The sequence below is a fragment of the Halichoeres trimaculatus genome, unplaced genomic scaffold (assembly GCF_033239565.1).
Source record: "Halichoeres trimaculatus isolate MK-OKI-2021-1 unplaced genomic scaffold, fHalTri1.1 fHalTri1_scaffold_15, whole genome shotgun sequence".
Lineage (NCBI taxonomy): Eukaryota > Metazoa > Chordata > Actinopteri > Labriformes > Labridae > Halichoeres > Halichoeres trimaculatus.
This window is the reverse complement of record NW_027437193.1, coordinates 13,238,399-13,261,903: the sequence shown is the minus strand read 5'-3', so window position 1 is coordinate 13,261,903 and position 23,505 is coordinate 13,238,399. Positions and strand designations below refer to the sequence as shown.

At 41.8% G+C, this 23,505-nt stretch overlaps 1 protein-coding gene across 1 annotated transcript in view; it reads left to right on the top strand.

The window, feature by feature from the left end:
- obscnb (obscurin, cytoskeletal calmodulin and titin-interacting RhoGEF b) overlaps positions 1-22,527 on the top strand; it is a 53,957-nt gene extending 31,430 nt beyond the window's left edge. The window contains exons 39-78 of the mRNA XM_074688519.1: positions 20-286; positions 610-876; positions 1,267-1,536; positions 2,379-2,645; positions 3,141-3,419; positions 3,886-4,143; positions 4,362-4,628; positions 4,826-5,101; positions 6,907-7,173; positions 7,375-7,650; positions 8,438-8,710; positions 8,925-9,215; positions 9,609-10,922; positions 11,109-11,390; positions 11,728-11,809; positions 12,087-12,208; positions 12,312-12,509; positions 12,608-12,640; positions 12,737-12,835; positions 12,926-13,144; positions 13,240-13,273; positions 13,384-13,436; positions 13,553-13,651; positions 14,503-14,559; positions 15,318-15,457; positions 15,840-16,040; positions 16,133-16,209; positions 16,938-17,108; positions 17,190-17,349; positions 17,450-17,566; positions 17,712-17,876; positions 17,963-18,121; positions 18,205-18,382; positions 18,470-18,583; positions 18,704-18,871; positions 18,951-19,053; positions 19,165-19,294; positions 19,378-19,471; positions 19,600-19,642; positions 20,683-22,527. Of these exons, the coding sequence (XP_074544620.1) occupies positions 20-286; positions 610-876; positions 1,267-1,536; positions 2,379-2,645; positions 3,141-3,419; positions 3,886-4,143; positions 4,362-4,628; positions 4,826-5,101; positions 6,907-7,173; positions 7,375-7,650; positions 8,438-8,710; positions 8,925-9,215; positions 9,609-10,922; positions 11,109-11,390; positions 11,728-11,809; positions 12,087-12,208; positions 12,312-12,509; positions 12,608-12,640; positions 12,737-12,835; positions 12,926-13,144; positions 13,240-13,273; positions 13,384-13,436; positions 13,553-13,651; positions 14,503-14,559; positions 15,318-15,457; positions 15,840-16,040; positions 16,133-16,209; positions 16,938-17,108; positions 17,190-17,349; positions 17,450-17,566; positions 17,712-17,876; positions 17,963-18,121; positions 18,205-18,382; positions 18,470-18,583; positions 18,704-18,871; positions 18,951-19,053; positions 19,165-19,294; positions 19,378-19,471; positions 19,600-19,642; positions 20,683-21,784 (8,972 nt within the window). The 3' untranslated portion in view covers positions 21,785-22,527. The remainder of the gene's footprint in view (positions 1-19; positions 287-609; positions 877-1,266; positions 1,537-2,378; positions 2,646-3,140; positions 3,420-3,885; positions 4,144-4,361; positions 4,629-4,825; positions 5,102-6,906; positions 7,174-7,374; positions 7,651-8,437; positions 8,711-8,924; positions 9,216-9,608; positions 10,923-11,108; positions 11,391-11,727; positions 11,810-12,086; positions 12,209-12,311; positions 12,510-12,607; positions 12,641-12,736; positions 12,836-12,925; positions 13,145-13,239; positions 13,274-13,383; positions 13,437-13,552; positions 13,652-14,502; positions 14,560-15,317; positions 15,458-15,839; positions 16,041-16,132; positions 16,210-16,937; positions 17,109-17,189; positions 17,350-17,449; positions 17,567-17,711; positions 17,877-17,962; positions 18,122-18,204; positions 18,383-18,469; positions 18,584-18,703; positions 18,872-18,950; positions 19,054-19,164; positions 19,295-19,377; positions 19,472-19,599; positions 19,643-20,682) is intronic.
- Positions 22,528-23,505: the final 978 nt, after the last annotated feature.

Below are 23,505 nucleotides of genomic sequence, written 5' to 3'. Positions count from 1 at the left end.
GGTTACTTCTCATCATCAGCTGCCCCGGTTGTTTTCACCAGAGAGCTTGAGAGTCAAACAGTTGATAAGGGCTGCAATGTAACCCTGACCTGTGAAATTTCGAAACCGGATGCTCCTGTGGAGTGGAGGAAAGGAGAACTTTGTCTTTCTCCTTGTGCAAAGTATGAAATTACACAAACTGGATGCTTGGCTGCATTAGTAATCCATGATGTAGACGATGAGGATTCTGGAAGTTACACATGTGACACTGCTTACCGTCAGAGCACTGCACAAGTAGCTGTCAACGGTATGCTTTTAAAACTTGTTTATGTAGATCCTAACTGACTGATGGCTTATTTGTCAAAAAGACTTATGACTGCAAATATTGCATGTCTATAAGAATGCTATTTTTAGTGTTTTTGACATTGTTTATTAGTTGCTTATGCTTTCTTCTACTGAAATCAGAAAGGAACACTTTAATGAAGGGTATCAGAGTGAGAATTAAACAGCTGACTAGCATACTTTTACATGTATGACGTACTTTCTCCTCTGCTGTTTTGTGGCTGAATAGATCATCTACATATGAGACGGGCTAAAAAAATGTGCAAACTTTCTTTTCCTCTCCTGCAGCCAAGCCTGCCTTTTTCAAAACTCAGCTGCAGGACCTTAAAAGACAGGCAGGAGAGATTGCTATTCTTCGTTGTGAGACCTCAAAGTCGGGAGTCTGCGTGGTCTGGAGGCATGGTGACAGGGTTCTTGCATCCAGCAGCAAATACCAGCTGAAACAGGAAGGAAACAAAGTGGAGCTTGTAATCTATAAATTGCAGGGAGCTGACACAGGAGAATACTCCTGTGTTACTGGGAACCAGAGGACATCTGCTGTCCTCACTGTGCAGGGTAGGGGATGTCTCTTGAAGACCGTCGTTTGTTTCTCCCTTTGGAATCACATCTTGTCTTGTTTACATCACTCAACACCCGAGCATGGTGTGCAAGAACTGTTTGGAGATCCTGTCTTGACCACACTTGTTCTCATTTCCTTGCCTTTTGGTCCCTCCAGCACTCGTGGTTATTCACATAAATGATTTTCTGTCAGTCTTGATCACATCTCCCATCATCCTTTTCTCTTCTCACAAACATTAACACACATTTTATTTCATTCACTTTGTTTTCAGTCTGACAAAAGTCTTAACCACACGTTATCTCTATAATAGTCACAGATTTGTGAAGCCTTTTCTCACTTAAGACAGCAAATGATCAACTTTGAACTGTATGTTCCTTGTCAAACAGAAGTGGAAGTCACCATCATGAAGTTCCTGGAGAGCTGCGTTGTGTTCGAGGGTGAAGATGTCCACTTCCAATGTGTGGTGTCTCATGATGAGGCACCCTCAGCCCAGTGGAAACTCCAGGATGTCCCGCTGCAGAATAATGAAATGAACCTGATCAAAGCGGAGGGTTGTGTACACAGCCTGACGCTCAGAGGCGTCACTGCGGCTGACTCAGGAACAGTGACTTTCACAGTGGGTAACAACACTTCCACTGCGTCTCTGACAATCAAAGGTAAGGCTTGGGTGAATACTAGCAGTCGTTTCCACAGTAACATTTGTGCTTCCTCATCTTGTCTTTGGTCTTTATTACCTTCCTTGTTGGATGTCATCCCTCCATCTTTAAACAGTGCCTTGAAAAGATTCCCTTGAACGATTCCTTGCACATGGATGCGCATTTCCTGAGTCGCCCTCTGTTTTTTCACCTTTTCTGCACTAAATACTGACTTGTTATCCTTTCATCTCACCTTTAAATTCTTTGCACTTATCTGTGGTTGGAGGAACTCTTCCTTGGTAGTTGCATGCTCACTCCTTTTTCCATGAAACTTTAACTCAAACTTTCTCTGTTACATATTTTATTTAGTGTTGAAATTAGGCACAAGTCGTGTTGATCGATATGCTTTGTTTTTCTTGATAAAAGCACTATTTTTGCACTGGATGATGGCAGATGCTGTGTGAACATCCAGATTGGACTCCTGCAGAAAAACTTTTGTTGCATGTTTGTCCACGTCTCTCTGATTTTAGTCCTGTCGTGGTTGTATTATATTGTATAAAAAGGATAAACAGAGTATTTAAACGCTCTGTCTTGTCAGTATGACTGTTTTATCTCAGTGGACTAGCGGTCCACCGTCATTTTTTTGGTCATTCAGGGATTGTGTTGATTTAAATTGTGTTCATAAACACAGCAAGTATTGTTAAAGTGATTGCGGTTTCTGACTGTTGTTGTTTTGTCAAAAGTAATGTTGACACTTCAGTTCGAGCTGTCTGTATGGAATTGGTGTCGTTCACTGGTTTTGCGACGGTCGCTTTTTGGCCTTATAAATCATTCAGTCTAATTAATAATGGTCTTTCTGGCAGCTGCACCTGTATTCTTCAAGAAGGAGCTGGGAAGTCAAGAAGCCACTGAAGGAGAAAAGGCCGAGCTGTCCTGCGAGACGTCTAGTCCCGACTGCAAGGTGACCTGGCTCAAAGGCTCTACCGTGCTCACCCAGGGGGAGAAGTACAGCATGGAGCAGAAGGCTGCCACTCACACCCTGGTCATACACAAGCTGGGTGTGAAGGATAGCGGAGAATATGTCTGTGACACAGGGGACAAGAGAAGTACTGCTTCCCTGACTGTGAAAGGTAACAGAGCAACAGTTCATCTCACCTGTGTCTGGTTTCCTCTTGTCTTCGTCCTCCCTGAAGCTTGTTTAATGTTCATTCAACCTGTTAACCAGTACTGGATTATATCGGCAACTTTAGTTTCTCTTTGATTTTACAGTCCTTGACTTTTATGTCTGATATATCAGTTATTATACAATTATTTATTTGTTTGTTTATTTATATATTTACTTTTTTCTCCTTTTTGGGTGGTGGTAAATCAAATGTCAGATATGATGAAATTATTTTAGTGATGATTTTCTCAACTTGTAGTGTTTAGCTTAGTTTGTTTGATATTTTGTGTGGTCAAATTGTTGTCGTAGTTGAGTTGTAGATTAGTGAATGCCATAGCACCAGAATCACCTTTGCAGGACTAAACTTGAGGCATGAACCAATGAGTAGGTATGAAATGAGATTATGGGTCATACATCGGCTGGGCTTCGGTCACTGACACTCCATCATCCCATTCACCCTCAGAGCATGTGCGCATCATCCGAGAGCTCTGCGACATTACTGTGACCACAGGGCAGGATGCTGTATTTGAGGTCGAGTTGTCACACTCGGGTGTGACAAACTGGGAGTGGTGGCTTGGCGACAACCTCCTCCAGAATAACGACCTGAATCAAATGAGCAGCCACGGCACGGTGCAGCGTTTGGTCCTGAAGATGGTGACCACGGATGAATCAGGAGATGTTGCCTTTGTTGTCGGAGAAGAGAAGAGTGTGGCCTGTCTGCTAGTGGAGGAGAAACCCAAAGGTAAAGGAGATGACATGGTCGCTACAGATTGTTCATTCCATCCTCATCGACCACCAAACAGCTTTGTCTTGGCAAATGGAAATTTGCTAGCACCTTCATCGCCATCATCATCGCCATCCTAACATGCAGCTGTGTTTTCAGTTCCATTTCATTTGGCTAATACTAGTTATCTTTAATAAGGAACATTAACATAATGCTAACACAAATGTTTTACTTAAGAAGATAAATTGTGCCTCACTTGACTCGTAATTATTACAATCAACAAACCTCAAAGGAGGTTAAAAAATTGTCAATTTTGATTTTGATTTTGTAAAATTTGTGATAGCATAAAATAATCACAGCATGCATGCATGTGTTGATGTTTATAGTTTAAAAATGTTTAAGACCCTAAAACAAGGGAAGAGAAGTAGACTGAAAATAATTGTTAAGTACGATAAATGTAGTTTTGGATGTCCCATATTTGCAGTGCTAATACTAGAGAAACCGCACAACACTGTGGCTCTTGAGGGTGAAACTGTTACCCTGGCCTGCACCATCTCCGACCCCAAGGCCATTGTCACCTGGATAAGAAACAGCACAACCATCAAAGCAAGCCTAAAGTATGACCTGAAGAAAAATGGAGCATTGCACCAGCTCTGTATCCACAACCTGCTGCCCGAAGACTCAGGAACGTACACCTGTGACACCGGCGACACACAGTGTGACGTCACCCTGACTGTGGAAGGTAAAGAAAGATGCCTCTAAAACAAAAAAATCTGATTCAAGATTGTGGACCAAGATAGGGTTGAAGTGATCAGCTGAAATATTCTTGCAGATCCCGCTCTGGCATCACTGTGCAGCAGTAAAACTTTCCTCTGAAGTCTCTCTGAGATGTCTGTCAAATTATCTCAGCTCAAAACCTGAAACCTGTCAGTATCTGATGCCATTTTAAATTCTCACCAGGTGCCCCAGCATTCTTCCAAAAAGAGCTCAAGAACCAGGATGCGATAGAGGGTGATGATGTCACTCTGAGCTGTGAGCTGTCTAAACCGAGTGTCCGTGTTGAGTGGAGAAAGGGAGGCATGGTCCTCCAGCCTGGTAAGAAGTATAAGATGAGGGAGGAAGGGTGCGTTCGGGAGCTCTGTATACAGAACCTGGAGCCCGAAGACAGTGGCTACTACACCTGTGACGCAGGAGACCAGCTTACCACAGCTTCTTTGGCAGTGCAAGGTAGCCTTTTCATTACTGTTGTATCTGTCCTTGAGTTTAACTAAAAGAAGGATTTTCCTTCGTCTTTGTGAACTAGGATGTTGCATGTGGTCTTTTTTCGTCTGTCTTGTATGATATGTTGTTTTGTTGTTAGGATAATGCCAATAATTAGTAAGTACGAGGAACAGTGAATGCATTTGTGTATTTTTGCTCAACAGCCAAAGCAGTCTTCATTGTGAGTGGTCTTAAGAACACTGACGTCTTTGTTGGGGAATGGGCAACCTTCTCCTGCCAGCTGTCTTCTGGTAGGGCACCTGGCAAGGTGCAGTGGTGGCTTGATGGCACCTTGATGGAGAGCAGCCCCTCTTGTGAGATAGGACTGAGCCAGGGCAACATTCACACACTCATCCTAAAGAACCTGGCCACAGATGACTCTGGCACTGTCACATTCAAAGCTGGCAGTGTAACGTCAACAGCCAAGCTCTTAGTCAAAGGTAGACCTTAGATCAGCAGATTCCTCTTTTTAGATCCTGCAGAAATCCAAATTCTAAATCAACAAATGCAATCAATTGGAAGTTTAAGATGAATTGTTACCACCACATTTAACACATGCTGTTGTGTCACTTTGATATTGGATTATATGGTTAAAACAATTGAAACGTAACATATCAGATCAACCAAAAATTAGAGATCTTCTTTTTGAACATTTTCAATTGACGTGGGATATTTTCTGCAGGGTTTCTCTGAAAGCTTGAAGTCTGTGAAAAGATGAATGAGGAATAGGATTTGTCTTTTCAGTGTTTCATCATGCATGAGCATCATATTTTCTGATTTCATCATTTGTATGATTAATGACAGTAGAGAGTTTAATGCTGTTTGCTCTGATACCACCTAAACATAAAAACTGGGTGCAGCATCACTTTAAAGATCAAATATTGTAAGATCAGTTTCTTTGGAGTGTTTCTGGGACCTTCTATTTATGTTGAGGCACTAGAGGTAGTCTGAAAACTCTCTTGGAAGATTATATACATCCTGTGGTGCGTGAATGTTTGGAGGAACTGCAAACTATCACTCAGGAGAAGAGAGTCATGTTGAAGCCCCTGCTCAGCATGCTGTTACCTCATCCTGACTCTAAGAATGTGGCGTGGATGAAAAGCGATCTTATATCTCTAAAACGTAATTACAATTGGAAAAGAGAAAAGCAAAGATAAACTTGAGATGCCTGCTACTCCACGAGGGTTAGAACAATAACCTCTTGGCGAGTAGGGTTTGGATTTGATTTTGCTGGCTTGAGGCCTCTGTTTAAGTCTTTTTTTATTACTAAGTGCTAAATTGTAATTCTGGTTTTCCCAAACGAGTGATCTTGAGGGTAAACACTTATCTTTTTCCATGTGGCAGTTATTTATATGACTGGGCCACTGTGGTGTGGATTTGTTCAGCTTCCCTGTGAAACCTTGTTCCAAGCGTTAAGTAATAAAAGTGTATTTTTATGTGTTTTTGAAATACGCTAACACTCAACTACGCCCTGGGAGTACACATTTGTGATTTTGAACCACTGAGTATTTGTAAACCATGCACCTCTGGCTCTGAACCATAAAAGCATGATTGTGATTATTCGATGATTTATTGTGCAGCCATAAGTTTGTGTGTGTGTGTGTTCCTCTGTAATGAAAGTGATAAATGATACACTATTGGGGAGTGGATTGGTCCTGGTGATGTGAAGGTTTAATTCAAGGTACGTCTTACTGAGGTAGTGAACCATTATATAACATCCAGTCACAAAAGCACAACGATGTGTTGTGTTAGGAAAAGTGCTGCTCCACCCATCCTTGCAGGCTGGTTGCTGTTTTCCTCTTAATTTTTCATTCATTCCATCCCACCAAGTCCTGCCCCTAACCCACAAACACTAAAACCTCTAACCCCTCACATGCCATTCTGTGAGTTTGGCATTATTTCTTTTTTATCGCCCTCTCTGGCTTCATCAAATGCAATCACTCCTTGGCCCTCTATTCTGATTGTTTCCCTGAATCTTGACATTTGGTCTTTTGACCCCCATCTACTCCTTTTTATGTTCAATTTGAGTGTCTGTATAGAGAATACGGTAATCCCACTGAGTATTGGATTATTTTTTTTACTTATACAATTTGTACTTGACACCCCATAAAGACCTGATATCGTTCTCACTTAAACATCACTTCTGCTGGGGGTTATAAAGCCTACATGTCATTCGGCATGTCCTGCATTTTTTCTTTTACCTCACGGCCAAGCCTTGACTTGACCCTATGACCCCAACCTCCAGATCCCACAGTTGAAGTGGTGAACGAGATGGAGGATCTTTGGGTGGTCCAAAATCAACCAGCTGAGTTCATCTGCCAGTTCTCAAGGCCAGTCAAAGCTCAGTGGAAAAAAGACGGGCAGCCGTTGCAGCCTGACGGCCGAAGGGTGGTAGTGGAGCAGGACTGGAGCGTGGCTCGCTTGTACATAAGTCGCGTGTCAGCTGAGGACAGGGGCACATACTCCTGCGAGGCGCAGGGGGCCTGCGGGGTTGCCTCACTTCATGTGGAAGGTGAGGCTTTTCTCCACATGGAAAGAGCATCAACCTTAAGTCATCTTCCTCTGGTACTTCATATTTATGGTTCTGTGGCCAAATACATGATCAGCTACTGATCAAAGAAGACTTCTTTTGTTGGAAAATCTAAATATGACTTCATTAATATAATCTTCCTAAAAGTTATGCTTTCTTTCTCTGCTCCTCTATGTTCTTCAGCTAAACCCATCGACATCGTCCAGGGCCTGGAGAATGTGGAGACCTTTGATGGAGGTGAAGCACTGTTTGAGTGTGCCCTCTCTCGTCCTGAGAGCAAAGATTGCCGCTGGCTCCTTGATGGGAAACCAGTGAAAGAATCCCCTAATGCAGAGATTGTCACTTTTGAGAGCGGTCGTCGTCATCTGCTTCTGCTGAAAGAGCTGCGCGTTAAGGACAGTTGCACAGTGACATTCAAGGCTGGCACGGCATCAACATCTGCACAACTCTCTATCAAAGGTGAGTCGCTGAAATCAAGACTTTAAAGTCTTACTTACATAATGAGGGATGCACGGTTATTATCGACACATTACCATTATTGGCTAGTATTGGCTTATAAATGAATTAGTAGATATTGGCCAACACACCAAATTCTGCTGATACGATAAACCGATAAAATAATTGCAGATTGAGTATTTGGTTCTTGTTTTAAGTTAAACTTGAACTTAAGCAGTGGTCTGTAAGGTATGTGTATCTGACCACTTTAGGCATATTTACCAAAATAAACCATTTTATTCAACTTGTGTCTGTACAGTTGCACTTTTAATATGTTCCCTGTGAACAGAGGTTATATTTACTGACTGTCAGTCATGAAATTGGGCAAATTTGCCCTGGTTGTGGGTATTGTCATGATTTTTTCAGGAACAGCATAATCCAACTTTCAAGCAGGATTTTTCTTTTGGAGTTTTTTTTTTGTTTGAAAGTAATTATCATGAATAAATATACAGTTTTATGAGTATATTTTTGCTGTTTTGCACAAGCAATGAATATTACATAATAAAAGTGATAAGAGTATGCACCATAATACAATGTGCTACTTCCAATACAGAAGACAGTTGATGATCTCTGCAATTATGTGCGCAGAAAAAAAATCAGCATTGGCTAAATTAGTTGTTAAATATCGGCATATTGGATATTGGCAAAACATCCAATATCGTGCATTGCTGCACATAATGTCAACATTTTGATGTAAGGCATCTGAATTGTTAAATATAACATGTTTTCGTATTCATATTTATCTCATTAGGCTGGCAGCTGGATGTTGTGAAGGGTCTGGAGGACAAGGTGGCATCAGTAGGAGAGAAGGTTGAGTTCTGCGTTGAGCTTAATGAGCCCATCCCTGCGTCAGAAATCACCTGGTACACTAACGGAGTGGAGCTCAAGCCCAATGAACTCTGGGCTATGAGGGCTGACGGCTGCTCTTATCGCCTCGTCCTGAGGAAGGCTCCTCTTTTGCCCCAGCAGGAAATTACATTCGCTGCGAGAGATGCTCTCTCACTGGCTAAGCTCACTATCATCAGTAAGTGTTTGACAAACAGAAATGCACGTAGGCAATAGTGTCATTGTTTCATATCTTTGTTTCAAAAATGTTATTCAGAATTTTAAAGGTTAAATTTGTTTGCATGGCAACTGTAGATCAAACAGCAGGAGGCAGTCTTGATCCTGCTGAAAACATCTTAGTGCCTGATGATCATTTAGTAAGCATCAAACATCTGCTCCTCCCATCCCACCAGCTGTACCTGACCCCCCAGAGGACCCAGAGGTTCTCAGTAAGACCAAACAGTCGGTGTCCCTCTCTTGGTTCACACCTCTCCATGATGGGGGCAGTCCCATTCTGGGCTACAGGGTGGAGATGCGGCTGGTTGACAGTGCGCTTTGGCTCCCGTGTCACTCTGAACCTGTGTGCAACACAGAGTTTGTGGTTGAAAATCTGACCCCGGGGAGTAGCTACAGGTTTAGAGTGGCAGGAATCAACAGAGCTGGGATTGGCGAGCCCGTTGAGTTGCCTCAGACTGTGCAGCTTGGTAAGTGCATGTTTGGATTAATCCATGAAATAGACTTCCGAGTTAGCATCTGCTGTTTGTTAAGGATAAATGTGCTGTTTTTGTGTCCTGTCATATTAAGACAATTTGGTAAATGTGTCTCTTTGGTTTTTGTTACACAGAGGCAGCAACGCCACCAGTGGTCAGCCCAGGTAAGACATTTTCTCTGCTGCTTTGGTGGCAAATTTTCTTGTATTTGACTTGTCCTCCTGAAACTACAATTGTTGACCTTGAGAAACTCCCATCATGCCAAGTTGAATTTTCTGTATTTTCAGTTGAAATGTTCAAGAAACTGTTAATCAGTTGTGTGATATTTTATGATGATATTTGATTTATAAAACTGGCATTTACTATGAAATTATATCCTTGTTATAGGTGTAGAGGCAAAAAAGGAAAAGACAGAGATACTAGGGCAGCCAAACTTGCCTCCAGAGGCTGCTGATGAAGGTGATCTCCACGAACTCTGGGAAGAATCAGCCAAAAAACGGCGCATGAGCCGTGAGCCTACGTTGGACTCCATCTCTGAAGAGGAGGGTAAAGGTGGTCAAAAGAAATCAGAGCAGAAGGAACTGAAGGTGTCTGAGAAAGTGGAAGTAAAGTCAGTGGGTAAGGAGCAGGCCGTTACACCAAAGGTCACCAGCTCTGAGGATGTGTCTGTTTCTGGAGGATCAACACTTGTGTCTTACCTCAAGACAAGCAGCACAACCTCTGTTACTGCAGCCAAACAGTCAGAGACTATGACCGCTGAGAGGTTCTTCGCACACTTCCAGATGGCAGAAGAGAGGACAGTGCAGCAGGCTGCAGCGACAACAACCACAGTCCAGCAAACGGATATGAAACAGGTGACTTCAGAGGAGACTGACATCATGGAGATCAGTAAGGAGGATGAACCTGAGCTGAGGGAGGCTGCCATTAAGATTCAAGCTGCCTTCAAGGGCTACAAAACTCGCAAAGACATGCGTCCTGTCTTTAAAGATGTCTTCAAAGACCAGACCAAAGAGCCTAACGGCACCATCCATCTTGAATGTGTGGCAGAGGGGAAACCTGACAAGGTGCAGTGGATGAAGGATGGAGAACCAATCAAAGATGGAAAGCACCACCATATTGACATCTACAATGATGGTACTTGCTCCTTAGTTATCACTGCTGTCACTACAAAGGATACTGGAGTTTATACATGTGAGGTCACCAACAAGTTTGGAGTCGCTTCTCACAGTGGCAAGGTCACAGTAGGAACGTCAAGAGAGTCATCTGGGCGCCGACCTCTAACCGTGGGCTACAGTGCAGACAGTGAGGCTGAGAGCTCCTCTGGTAGTGAGATGGATGAGTCTCTAAGGCAGGCGAGTAGGCGTCTCCGGCGCCTGCTGCGCACACGTCTCCCACCAGATGTCGAAGAAGAGCCGTTTGTGAGTGCAGATGAAGGAGATCTGCGTGCCCCAGATCCTCACTCCTACCGAGAGGATGACACTTACATTTACATCCGCTTTGACACAAGAGGAGAAGCTGAGGTTGCCTCGAAAAGGTTTCAGGAGATGTTCACTGTACATGGAGTTCCTGTGGAGACCACCATCCAGGACGCAGGGCCTCTGAAAGTGGAGCTGAGGATCAGAAAGATGGGTTACACGCAAGACGGCACAGAGACCCCCACACAAGAGAGACAGCCCCCTGCATTGCTTGCTGGAGGACCAGGTAATTTGTCAGATCAGTATTCTTACATCCCTTCATCCTACTGAAAATGATCATCCTAGAAATAATGCTGTTGTCTGACTATGATGTGTGAGCTCTAATTCTTCATATTTAGCGTTTTGTCCTGAGTTTGTCACCAAGATCTTTGTTGTTTGAAGTTTGTCTAATTTTGTTCTCCTTGTTTCTCAGCTGCACCAGTCTTCTTGACTGAACTTCAAAGTCAGGACGTTCCAGACGGCTATCCTGTCAGCTTTGACTGTGTCGTGATTGGCAAGCCCCCTCCCACTGTCCGCTGGTATAAGGACGGCAAACTGCTGGAGGAGAACGACCATTACATGATCAATGAAGACCAAGAGGGCTGCCACCAACTCATCATTACTACAGTGCTGCCCACTGACATGGGCGTCTATCGTTGCACAGCTGAAAACAGCAGCGGCATCGCTTCAACAAAGGCTGAACTCAGGGTTGACAGTAAGTGAAGTTGCATTCATTAAAAGCACACAATACTCATTCTCTTAATACTAATGCTGAAGGACTACAACAGTGCAAAAAATGCTGTAAAACTGTCGTAGTGTATTGTAAGTTAAATTCTGACATAACCTGGCATTTACGTGATGTTATTCTGAGTTTTTTCTTGGGGAGCTGTTTTTCTGTACAGTAGAAATATTAATGATAAGGGTTTCAAAAAAACACATTGTGGATAAATTTATGGTTAAAGAAAAACTGTTGGATTAACTTACTTGTGTTGCAGCTACTAAACTTTCTGAAAAATCATCTCCTAATTCTTCAAATCCTTCCTTTCCATCAGTGTCTTGCAGCTCTGATTATGACACAGCTGCTGATGCTACTGAAACATCTTCCTATGTCAGTGCCAAAGGCTACATGTCCAGGTGAGTTGATCATAAGTAATGCTTTATAGCAGGAGTGCAGATGGCCTAGTGGTCTGGGTCTGAAGTGAGTGGCCCAGGTTCAGGTCCAGCCTGTAGCCTCTTTTTTGCATGTCACTCCCCATTTCTCCCCTTTTTTTCCTACTCTGTTCACTTTCCTCCTCTATCCAATTAAAGGCATAAAAAGCGCCAGAAAATAACTTAAAAAAATAATGCTCTGTAGCTTATAAAAGCAAATGTTTTTGTTTCATTTTTTGTGTTTAATCCTCTTCTATCGCAGGGAAACTGAGACATTTGAGTCTGTAGCTGAAGACGATCAGCTTCCTCAAGTTGTGGAGGAGCTCCATGATGTTCATGTTTGTCCAGGTTCTCCTATTGCCAAGATGCAGCTTAAAGTTAAAGGTAAATTTATCAACCACAATCATTGATTCATCAGAGACCCATCATGACTCCCTTAAAAATAAGTCTCGTGAAAAGAATCTGAAAATGTTTTATTATCCTCCAGGCTTCCCTAAACCCAGAGTGTACTGGTTCAAAGACAGCCACCCTCTGCGACCTTCAAAGAGGATTACGTTGCTGGCAGAGAGGGATAGTCATGGTGTGGAGATTCATGAGGTGAAGAAAGAGGATATGGGAGAGTACTCTGCTTACATCAGCAATGCAGCTGGTTCTGCTTACTCCTCTGCCCGTCTGATAGTCCTGCGTATGTATTCAAATACCCAAACAGTTACATCATGAGGTTATATGTTTTTTATTTCACATAATGTTTACAGATACAGTAATGACTATATTTTGCAACAGGTCCAGGAGAGATTATGCCTCAGGACAAAAGAGGTAATTTGTCTGTTATTCTACAAACTTAGCACAGAGAAAGGCATGGAGAGTTTTTTAAATGTCTGAGGTTTTTTTTTCTACAACCTATCTCTACAGACCCCAAAGAGCCCCTGGTGCCCCCACGCTTCATTGAGAGGTTCAGCAACAGGAAGGTGAAACAGGGAGCCAGCATCACTCTCTCAGTCAAAGTAGAAGGTCAGTTTGCTTTTCTGTGAATATGTCAAAACATCAACACATTTTTCAAAAGTTTTTATGAATTTACGCTGCTCCTTTCCTCTGTTCCAGGGTCTCCCACTCCTACGGTCTCCTGGCTGAAGGAGGAATCGATGGAAGATGTTTTGTGGATCAAGCCTGAAACCAAGGGATATAAGATCGCAAGCTCAGGTCGCCAGCACAGTCTCATCCTGATGGACGTGGGCACTGAATACACAGGCGCCTACACCTGTATTGCCACTAACAGGGCAGGACAGTCTATCTTTACTGCCCACCTCGAGGTTGATGACAGTAAGGAAACCATGGAAATCTAGAGTTCTTATAGAAAATACATTGATCTAAGCTTCTTGCCTAAGCTTCTTCCTTGTGTTTGTTGTATACTTTAGCTCTGCAACCAAAGAAAGAGACCAAAGCTACTGAGTAAGTGTTTCTGAGAAATCTTAGATTGAAAGTGACATGACACATTTAAAACTCTGATAACAATACATTTAAGAGCATGAAAATTTAACACAACACTTCATTATCCTCAGGGTTCTTGGGATTACAGTCAGTCCTCCAGAGGAGGAGACTAGCAGAGGAAAAGGTCAGTCATCACCTCCTAGCCAAGTGTTCATTTTGATTCTGATTTTCTGTATGTGTTTATAAATTAACTGTTAACTGTAAACATGGCTTTCTTTCTTCTTTGTTTTTGTCTTTTAGAGGGTAAAATACCTTTCCTAGGTGAAGTAGGTACAGAGGAATTCCTTATGAAACTCACCTCTCAGATCACTGAAATGGTATCAGCGAAGATAACCCAAGGTAAGCCTACTTTTTGGAAAGGTTTGTCCATACAGTTATATCTAACATTTTTGTATTTAGATTTGAAAGTAATTTTTAATACTGCCCTCATCCTTCTGACTTTTTGGGTTTTTAGCAGGAGGTGTCAGAAAAGTTACCTCTAAACACTACATAAACAAGCCAAACTTTAGTATGGATTAAGAAAATTCTATGACTTTTGTGTTTTGCAGCTGCTGTCAAGCTTCTGCCAGTGTGCTAAAAGCTCATCGTGTTAAAATATGTTGTTAAACACTTGTTTTTATTGTTTTGATGAAGTGTGAAGTGCATGCAGCCAAAGCTTGCTCAGAGTAAAAAAAAATATTACTTAAACAAAAAATCCCTTTACTACAGGGTCTGCATCTATATGCAAATATCTATGTACAGATATTACTGCATACTGAATACTGAACAATGCAAGCTGCAATAAATATCTTGTATTGTCATGAAGATGCAGAGAGTGTGTAAATAATCTAGATGATACGTCATTGTTTGGTGTCACAATGCTTTGTGCTCTGGTTGAATTCATTGAATTTCTGCTGGTGGTTCAAGAATTTGTGACGTGTTCGTACGTGTGAATGTTTTAACAATGCAATTCTTGAATTGGAATTCACTTTAGAATAGATTTAATATCGACACCAGACTTGAACATGTGTGTCCCCGTTGTGCTTCTCCAGCGCCTGATTTTTAGCATGCTTTGCTTCACCCATCAGTAGAAAAAAAACAATTAAAACCTCTCATCACTACTCAGAGACATCATGTCTATACCACCTTTACATCCATGAGTTAAACAGCCCAACACAACCAACTCATCCAACCATTGGTTTGTTATTCAGACAGCTTACAGAATCAGGAAGTGCTCCAGTGGATGAAATCTTGGCCCAAAACTACCAGTATGTATCCAAAGTGCATCAGCCTCATAATTAATATACATTACTCCATTTAAACATTTAAGTAAGACTTATTAACAGAGCAGATCAGTTTGACTTCATACATAACAAGAATAAAAACAAGTCTTGTATCTTAAGGTGCAGTTGCCACAGGTTTTGTTTTCTTTGTCTCAGCATTGTTAATGAGTCTTTTTCCCTCTTCATGCTGTCTGTGCCCCTTTGTGACTGAATGCACCATCGGTCCTGACTTTAACATGTTTTTGCTGATATGCTCATAGATAGACATGTTTGCAAACAGCTCAGATTATAAATATAATCCGTGTTACAGCTGTTTTTGCATGATGAAGCTTTGCTAACAGACAGAAGTGTTTTGAATTGAAAAAAATGTGTAACTCTTGAACTTTAAGCTAAAATAGTGTAAAGTGGTGATGATTTCCATGCTTTAGGAGACAGAACTTATGTAAATAAAGCACCAGTAGATGTCAGCAGTGAGTCAGTTATTACTTGAACTCTTACTTTAAACCATTTGGTTTTGATCCTCAGCCAAGCTCTGACCAGCTTTGTGAAGTGGACACTAATAACTGCTACAACTTATAGAAAATAACCAAACTTTAATGATCCCTTTCCATGCTGCAACATAAAGCTTTTTTGCCACATTTGGTAACAGCTACTTATATAAAAAAAAGGGGAAAAAAAAGGATTTCTTTCAGTTGTAGTTCCTGTACTTCTGACCTTTCCTCCTTCAATCCTTGCTGCCTTAGCCTCCCTACGAGTACCAGGTGTGGACAGTGATGATGAAACCAAGACCCCTACTGCATCACCTCATCACGGTCGATCTCGCCCTCCTTCGCTTATTGCTGACTCCTCTTCTGAGTCTGATGAGGGGGATGCACGAGGAGAGGTGTGTGGTATTTTGCTGTACAGTTTTTTAACCATTTTAAACATAGTCTAATAAAAATTTGTGTTTTATTCAATCCAATGTCATATTTCAGTTTGGACTACATCTTTAACTATCTTTATTTTATACTTCAACATAAAACTACAAATTATTGCCCTAAAATAATTACAAAGTTCATATAAAACATAACTTAAATAGAAATGAATCTGTAATGAAACAGTTGTTTTTCAATATAGAATTGAATGAATTGAATAAACGTTAAAAATCTAGAGTCTTATTTGAAATTGATAAATAAATGTTTTTAAAAATAATACCGGACCAAACAGCTCTACGTATTCCTGCATTTGCAATGATCCTGTCATTAACATATCCTTCATCTTCACAGATGTTTGACATCTATGTGGCGACAGCTGACTACACCCCCACCATAGCAAGCAAAGAATCCATCTCTCTAAAGGAGGGACAGTATGTTGAGGTTTTGGACTCAGCTCATCCACTTAAATGGTTGGTCCGGACCAAACCCACAAAAACTACACCATCCCGCCAAGGCTGGGTCTCACCTGCCTACCTGGACAAGAAACTCAAAGTATGTCTAAAAGCTGTGAGACGTCAATAAACCAACTTTACATGTGAAACTTTCAAACCTTTGGGCATCAAGTAAAATGTGTTTTTCTCCAGCTCTCTGCAGATACTGGAGATCTCCCAGAGGCAAATGTAGAGGAGGTTTCTGAGGGAGAATACAAGAAGAAATTATTGTAAGTCAGTCTACACCAGGCATGGGCAAACTACGGCCTGGGGGCCACATGCGGCCCGTTAAACGTTTTAATCTGGCCCGCCAAACTTGAAAAAGTTAAATGAATAAACCTTGTTGATGTTTTATTTTCCCTGCAATTCTGATGTTTTCTATATAGAGTGTTCACATTTAATATCAAAATATCACACAAACAATTTTGACACAATCTTTTATCATTTTTTGTTTTTTCATTTTTAAAACCAGGACTGAAAAACCGTGTTTTTCTGTAATTCTGTTTTTCCATTTTTGTTTTAAAACAGAAAAACAAAAAAAAACAAGTCATTTTTTTCGTTTTTTTAATTTTGTTCTGAAACAGAATATCGAAAGAACGAACCATACACGGATCAAAAATCCCATTATAATTTAATTCTGTCATATTCTAATTTTAATTTCAAAACAAAATCAAAACAGCGAAAAATAGACCGTTCCTTTTTTTTCTGATTTTTGATTTGAAAACGAAAAAATTGAGTAACAAGTCATTATCCATTTTCCGATTTTGGATTCTAAAACAGATATGGAATGAACGAATGATACCCTGATAGTTACCAAAGCACTCCATCCATCAGGCCCCTTTGTCAAATGTTAGAACCCATTGTGGCCCACGAATCAAAAAATTTGCCCACCCCTGTTCTACACTCACCAAGCTAAAACTGTGCCTACATGAGTCTAATTTTTATTTCCCACTCCTAGCCAACTGATCCAAGATCTGATAAATGGTGAATCAGAGTTTGTAAAGGAGTTTGAGTTCTTCACCTCCCATCACATGAAGCAAGCAGACAGCCCTGATGCTCCCCCTGATGTCAGCAGCCAGAAGGAGACCATATTCAGGAACATGGATGATATCAAATCCTTCCATAGCAAGTGAGTTCAGCTCCCTGGAGATCATCCTCCTTTCTAAAAGTGAGATACACTGCAATAATTTCCTGTCATTATTGTTTAAAGGGCATTCCTTCCAAAGTTGAATGAATGTGACACAGACGATGATGTGGCCATGTGCTTCCTGAAGAACAAAGAAGGCTTTGAGAAATACCTCCTGTATCTAGTCGGGCAGAGTTTGGCTGAAGCTGCTGTCAGCGACAAAACTGTGCATCGTTTCTTTAAGGTAAAACCTGCTAAACTCTGGATCAAGCAGCTTTCAGTCTACTTCCAGCTGCTTTGTGACTGCAGTAATGATTAAATATAACACCACTATCACTCTGTAGGAGTACACTGACAAGGTACAAGCCAATGCCGACCCTGCAGATCCTCCAGTACGAAGCATCAACGCCTGCCTCCAACAACCACTGGAGAGGATTCAGAAGTACAAGGCAATCCTTAAGGTGAAAGATCTGACACATGATATGCATGAGCTCCTGTGAGGATATACTCTCCATTACTAATGGGAAACATTTCTCTTGAATGTGTGAGGCATTTGGTTTTGGACTTGTATCACTTTCACTAAAATCTCACCTCTGACGATTTCAGGAGCTCATTCGAAACAAGGCGAGAAACGGTCAGAACTGCTGCCTGTTAGAAGAAGCTTATGCCATGGTGTCAGCGCTCCCTCAGCGCTCCGAGAATACACACCATGTGTCCATGATCGAAAACTATCCAGCCACACTGGATGTACTGGGAGAGCCGATCAGACAGGTAGGATTAACTGTTTGGTTCCTTATTGATACTGAATAAAAATGTTTGTCCAAGTATGCTGATTTATTTCATCTCTGGAAAACAAGGGACCCTTCCAAGTGTGGGAAGGAGCTCCAGGAATCAGGTCATCCTCCAGAGGTCACCACCGCCACTTATTCCTGTTTAAGAACTACTGCATCATCTGCAAACCAAAGAGAGACAGCAACACTGACACTCAGGCATATGTCTTCAAGAACATGATGAAGGTTAGTCGACTGTATTTTCCTTCTTTAAGGATCTCTCATTTCATGTGGGTAGCCTTCATTCCATTCTCTGTGTCCTGTTACAGCTGAATAACATTGATGTGAATGAGACAGTAGAGGGAGATGAAAGAGCCTTTGAGATCTGGCATGAACGTGAGGACTCTGTGAGGAAATACACCCTGCAGGCTCGCACCGTTACCATCAAGAACTCCTGGCTGAGGGACTTCAGGGAGCTGCAGCAGCGTTACAGCCTGCCTGCATGGAGTGAGGACAGGATTTCATCCTCTCTTTGATTACTTTAAAGGTGTTTTTAAGATCCTCTCACTTAAACATGCTCTTAAACATTTACAGGCCCTCCTGACTTTGATGAAATTCTGGCAAACTGCACTGCAGAGCTGGGGCAGACTGTGAAGCTGGCCTGCAAAGTCACAGGAATCCCCAAACCGACAATCACGTGGTACAAAGGTACACTGCTTCATCCACGCTTATAAATCATTTTCTTTATATACTGTATGTGCCATAAACTGACTCCAGCAGCTTGAGCTTCTTTATTTCATGAGTGAAATCTTTACTGGCTGGTTTTAGATGGACGTGCTGTTGAGGCTGATCCTCATCACATCATCATCGAGGACCCTGATGGTTCCTGCACGCTCATTTTGGATAACATGACAGCAGATGATTCTGGCCAGTACATGTGCTTTGCTACAAGCTCAGCCGGCAATGCCAGCACTCTTGGCAAGATCACAGTCCAAGGTAAGCCCACAGTGCCTGTTACTGCTCTCTGCTCTTTTTATTTTGCTGATGTAGTGATACAAAGTTTTTTTTCTTGTAGTACCTCCTCGTTTCGTGAATAAACTGAGGAACACTACATTTGTTGCCGGCGAGGACGCTCAGTTCACCTGTGTCATTCAGAGCGCTCCAACCCCCAAGATCAGGTCTGTACGCACGCTGGATAAGGGTTCTACCTAAATTCAGGAGTTCCTCTGAATGTCAGCTGCTTTATCTTTAAACTCTTTTCCCTCTGCCTCCAACTCTTCGTGGTCCAGGTGGTTCAAAGACGGCAGGCTTCTGACCGACCAGCAAAAGTTCCAGACCTACAGCGAGCTTCGAAGTGGGGTTGTAGTCCTGGTGATTAAAAACCTGACAGAGAGAGACCTGGGTCACTATGAGTGTGAGGTCAGTCAGTGAAACAAAGAGAATTGATTTAAAACATCACCATAAAGGCTTGAAAATATGAATATCTCCCCTTCTGGTTCCAGTTGTCCAACCGTCTGGGCAGTGCCAAGTGTGCTGCTGATTTAGTTCTGCCCTCAGCTGTGGCTCGCACTGGTGAGCAGGCCATCACTATCGAAGGTATGAACTTTACCTTTAGAAACAACTCTCTAAAAACTCTTCATATGATGTTGATATTTTTATTTTCATTATGCATGTTTGAAGCTTTTCACCTCCTCATTTGTTCCCTCTGCTTCTCCTTTCAACAGTTACCGAACAGGAGACAAGGATACCAAAGAAAACCATCATCATGTAAGTGTGAAAGTGCTAAAATTATCCTCCAGCCGGCGGTCTATCTGTTGTGTTTTTGCACAGCAGATTATGATCAGAAATTCAGGAAAACACTCATTTAACAGCTTTGAGAAACAGTTGTTTCAAATTAGGGATGCACGATATTATCGGCACAATATCGGTATCGGCTTATAAAAGCTTAAAGACACGTTTATTGGTATCGGCAGATATGAAAATTTCTGCTGATAGGCACAGCCGATAAGGTGCTATTCAGTTAGGATTATTATTATTTTCCATCTGAAAAATAAGCTCCTTAAATAAAATGTAGCACTTCATTTATTTGCACTGCAGAGCTCTGTGTCTGTCACCAGGTTGTTACAGTAGCTCTAAAATAATCAAATGCAACTTGGTCATGTTTAAAAATGCATTGTACGTTAAAAGTTCATGTGATCTAAAGAAATTATTTTTCTGTATTTCAATACTGAATGTCTTGAGTTTGAAAAAATAATACATTTCTTATTTATGGTAAAATCAAATGTTGTTTTGTCTTGTTTTATGTGTGTTTCTTACCGTCACAATAAGAGTAACGTATAAATTCCAGTACGGGATAGACTTAGCTTTCTTTACAGTGAAAAAAACAAACAAACTTGTGATGACTGGTATCGGCCAAAAAGGGGTTTCGATCTATCAGCATAACGGATATCGGCAAAAATCTAATATCGTGCATCCCTATTTCAAATGTTAAATTTCTAACTGAGGTAAATTAATCCTTGTATGTATTTGTTGCAGCTTTCTATGCATGTTCTTGTTTGAGTGTTTACTCCTCCCATGGTCCCATTGATGCATTATTGTGTCATATTTAAAGCCCGAGTGCAGAGGATTTTAACACAGGGATGGTGAAAGGATGGGCTGTCTCCTTTAACCCACAACTTTATTACTACAGCTCCTCACACAGCGCTCATAATTGCTCCCCACACATCATGCTGGAGCTGCACACAAAGCATCCTAAGGTTTTTTACTGACAGTCTTTGTTGCTTTAAAAACTTTGTTTTCTCTGACAGTGAGGAGACGATAACCACCGTGGTGAAGAATCCACGTATGAGGAGGCACAGGTCCCCTGGTTTGACTCTTGCAGGAGCCCATCGCTCAGAGACTTCAACCCCAGAGCCCCCGACATCCAGGCAGAGGAGGATGCCCACCACAAGGAAGACCACCATCCCCACCCTGTATGTGACTGAAGCAGAGGGGGCTGAGGCCAGAGTCGTGGAGAGCAGACCCAGGTGGGTTGAAGTGGAGGAGGTCATCGAGTATAAGGTCAATAAATCCCCCAGGCTGCCCAGGAGGAGGAACGTCTCCCCAGCTGTGTCCGATCGTGCATCCACTCCATCTAGACCCAAAAGGTCTCCACCGGAAAACCCAAATGCCAACAACTCCAACAACAAGCTGGTGGAGCAGAGCCAGCTGCAGGGAGACATCAGCAGCCAGCCGCTCTCATGGGAGGAAGAGGAGGGTCATGTGACCGCTGATTCTGCCCCTGCTGAGCCACATGAGCTCTCCTCTGTTCTCGCTGCAGCTGAAGACAGCAGTGAAGACCAGGACGATCAAGAGACCGTCATTTTTGTCCCAGATGATGACGAAGAAGATGATCACAGCTCGTTCAAAAAGCAGGAGGCTAAGATTCTGACTCAAGGCGGACGTGTTCTGACCCTCGAAGACTTGGAGGATTACGTTCCAGAAGAAGGAGAGACCTACGGCTCCTCTTCAAGCATGCACAAACCTCCAGTGGAGAAACCCTGCGAGATCTCAGTCCTCCAGAGGGAGATTGGCGGCTCCACGGTGGGGCAGCCTGTGCTCCTTAACGTAGGGAGACCTGCCGCAGTCCCAAGGCAAAGGAGCGGCTTCTTCGGCCGTTTCAGGGAGCATCTCTCCAGCAGCCTGTTCACATCTGCAACTCCACAAGCCAGCGGAGCTCGATCCAGAGTGGAGAAGCACATCCCCATCACGGTGAGCCACGCCAAGCTGGAGGTGAAGCCTTCCTACTGCTCTGAGGTGCAGAGAGTCGAGGGGGGGCAGCAGAGCTATAAAACCAAAGTGTCAACTCAGACGTACGGCTACACATCAGTGGGTAACACAGTCAACATTCAGATCAGTCAAAAGAAGTAGTTAAAATATTTTCAAATCCAGCACCACAACCCTTTTAGTCTTAAACAGGGACATATCAACATAGAAGAAGAACACATCCTAACCTGAAGTTTGCTCACTGCATTCGACAAACCATTCCTTACTGAAGCTGCCATCAGAGCAAACCCTCTGAGTCTTGAAAAAGTAGATGAAAATGCCCCGCTGTAACCAAGTCACTCTTGATTTAACAGGTTTATGACTGTTTGTGCTGTCGTAATGTAAGGTCACAACTTCTGACTGAGTGAAGTAAATGAAAACATGTTATATACACACTCAAACCAAATCATGGACTTTAAATTAACTGATCAAGGTGTTACACTTTGTAATGAACCCTGCAGAAATGGTTCTCTGCAGTGTCGAGGTTTATATCCTACAGTTTCACTTCTGTTGCCTTCAAGCAGTGCCTTAGACGACAACAGTGAATGTTACACAGCTGATAATGTTTAAGAGTTAATCTAAATAATCAACCACTGTGGGCTGTTGTTTGACATTTATTGTAAGATGCAGTCTGATCGTCACTTTTGAAGATGTTCTCCACTTGTTGGTTTGTTAACAATAATTTGCTGAGCAGCTTTTTTAAAAAGTAACCACTGTACAAGCAAATGAAGTAAAGCATATTAGCATATTAGCATATTAGCTCTCTCTATTTGACTGAATTTACGTCTTTTTCTTTTTTTCTCGTCTTCCATTGATCGTGAATTGAATGTTATACTTGTCTGACATGTTTCTGTCTGCTGATGCAGTGAGTTTACGATGTGGCAGGTATTCATATGTTAGTTGAAGATGTTTAGAAGAGTGACTGCATGTTTTTTTGTTCATCTAGAGTTACCTGATCAGTATTTTACTCCCATCAAATGTTTGTGCCACAGACTGTAACTGTACTTGAGCTGACAGATTTACTACCTTTTCAGAGCCGATATTTAAGCGACTAGAGTCAATACCAGGCTGGTGTTTGTGATGTTTGAAAGGTCTTTTAGTCAGTTAGGGATTCTCTATGTATTAATATTTAAGCACTAACAGATTGAATTGCTTCTACTTGTACATGTGTAGTTTTTGGAAATGTGTTTGAGTACTCAGTGTTGAATCAAATAAATGTACTGATAAAAAAAAATAAATGATCCAGTTTCTCAAACATTTGTGATTCATAACCCAAATACAACACATCCCTCTTCCAGGATTGTATCTTTTTATTTCAGTCCTAACAAACAATATAGTGTCACAGCTGGAGGTTTCACAGGTGAGAGGAATACATAATGACTTTTCACAACAAGCACATAATTGGAAGAGCTAGTTAAATGGCAAAGCAGAGGACTGCGTGCCTCTAAATAATGTAACATTTGCACCCTTTGAGTGGACGATTTAAATAATACAAGAAGAGAAAATGTGTGGCCAGGAATGGTAATAGCAAGAAGTTGAAAAGTAAAATCTGTTTTCAGTGTTTACTTAATTCAGAGAATAATATTTTGAGAAAATTAACATCAAATTGAGTGAGTTTAAGGTTAGCATGACCAGTCAGACAGGTTTCATTTTCTAAGTTACATTAAAATTCCTTCAAAATGTCAAACAGTGAAAACAGTCTACTAAATGGCATTGTACTGTACAAGTGAAGCTGCAAAACAATACAGTCACAATAAAAAAAAAACGTACAATCATACAACTGTAAAAAGTAAACATGAAATTGTCGTTAAAAAGCTTTATTCCAA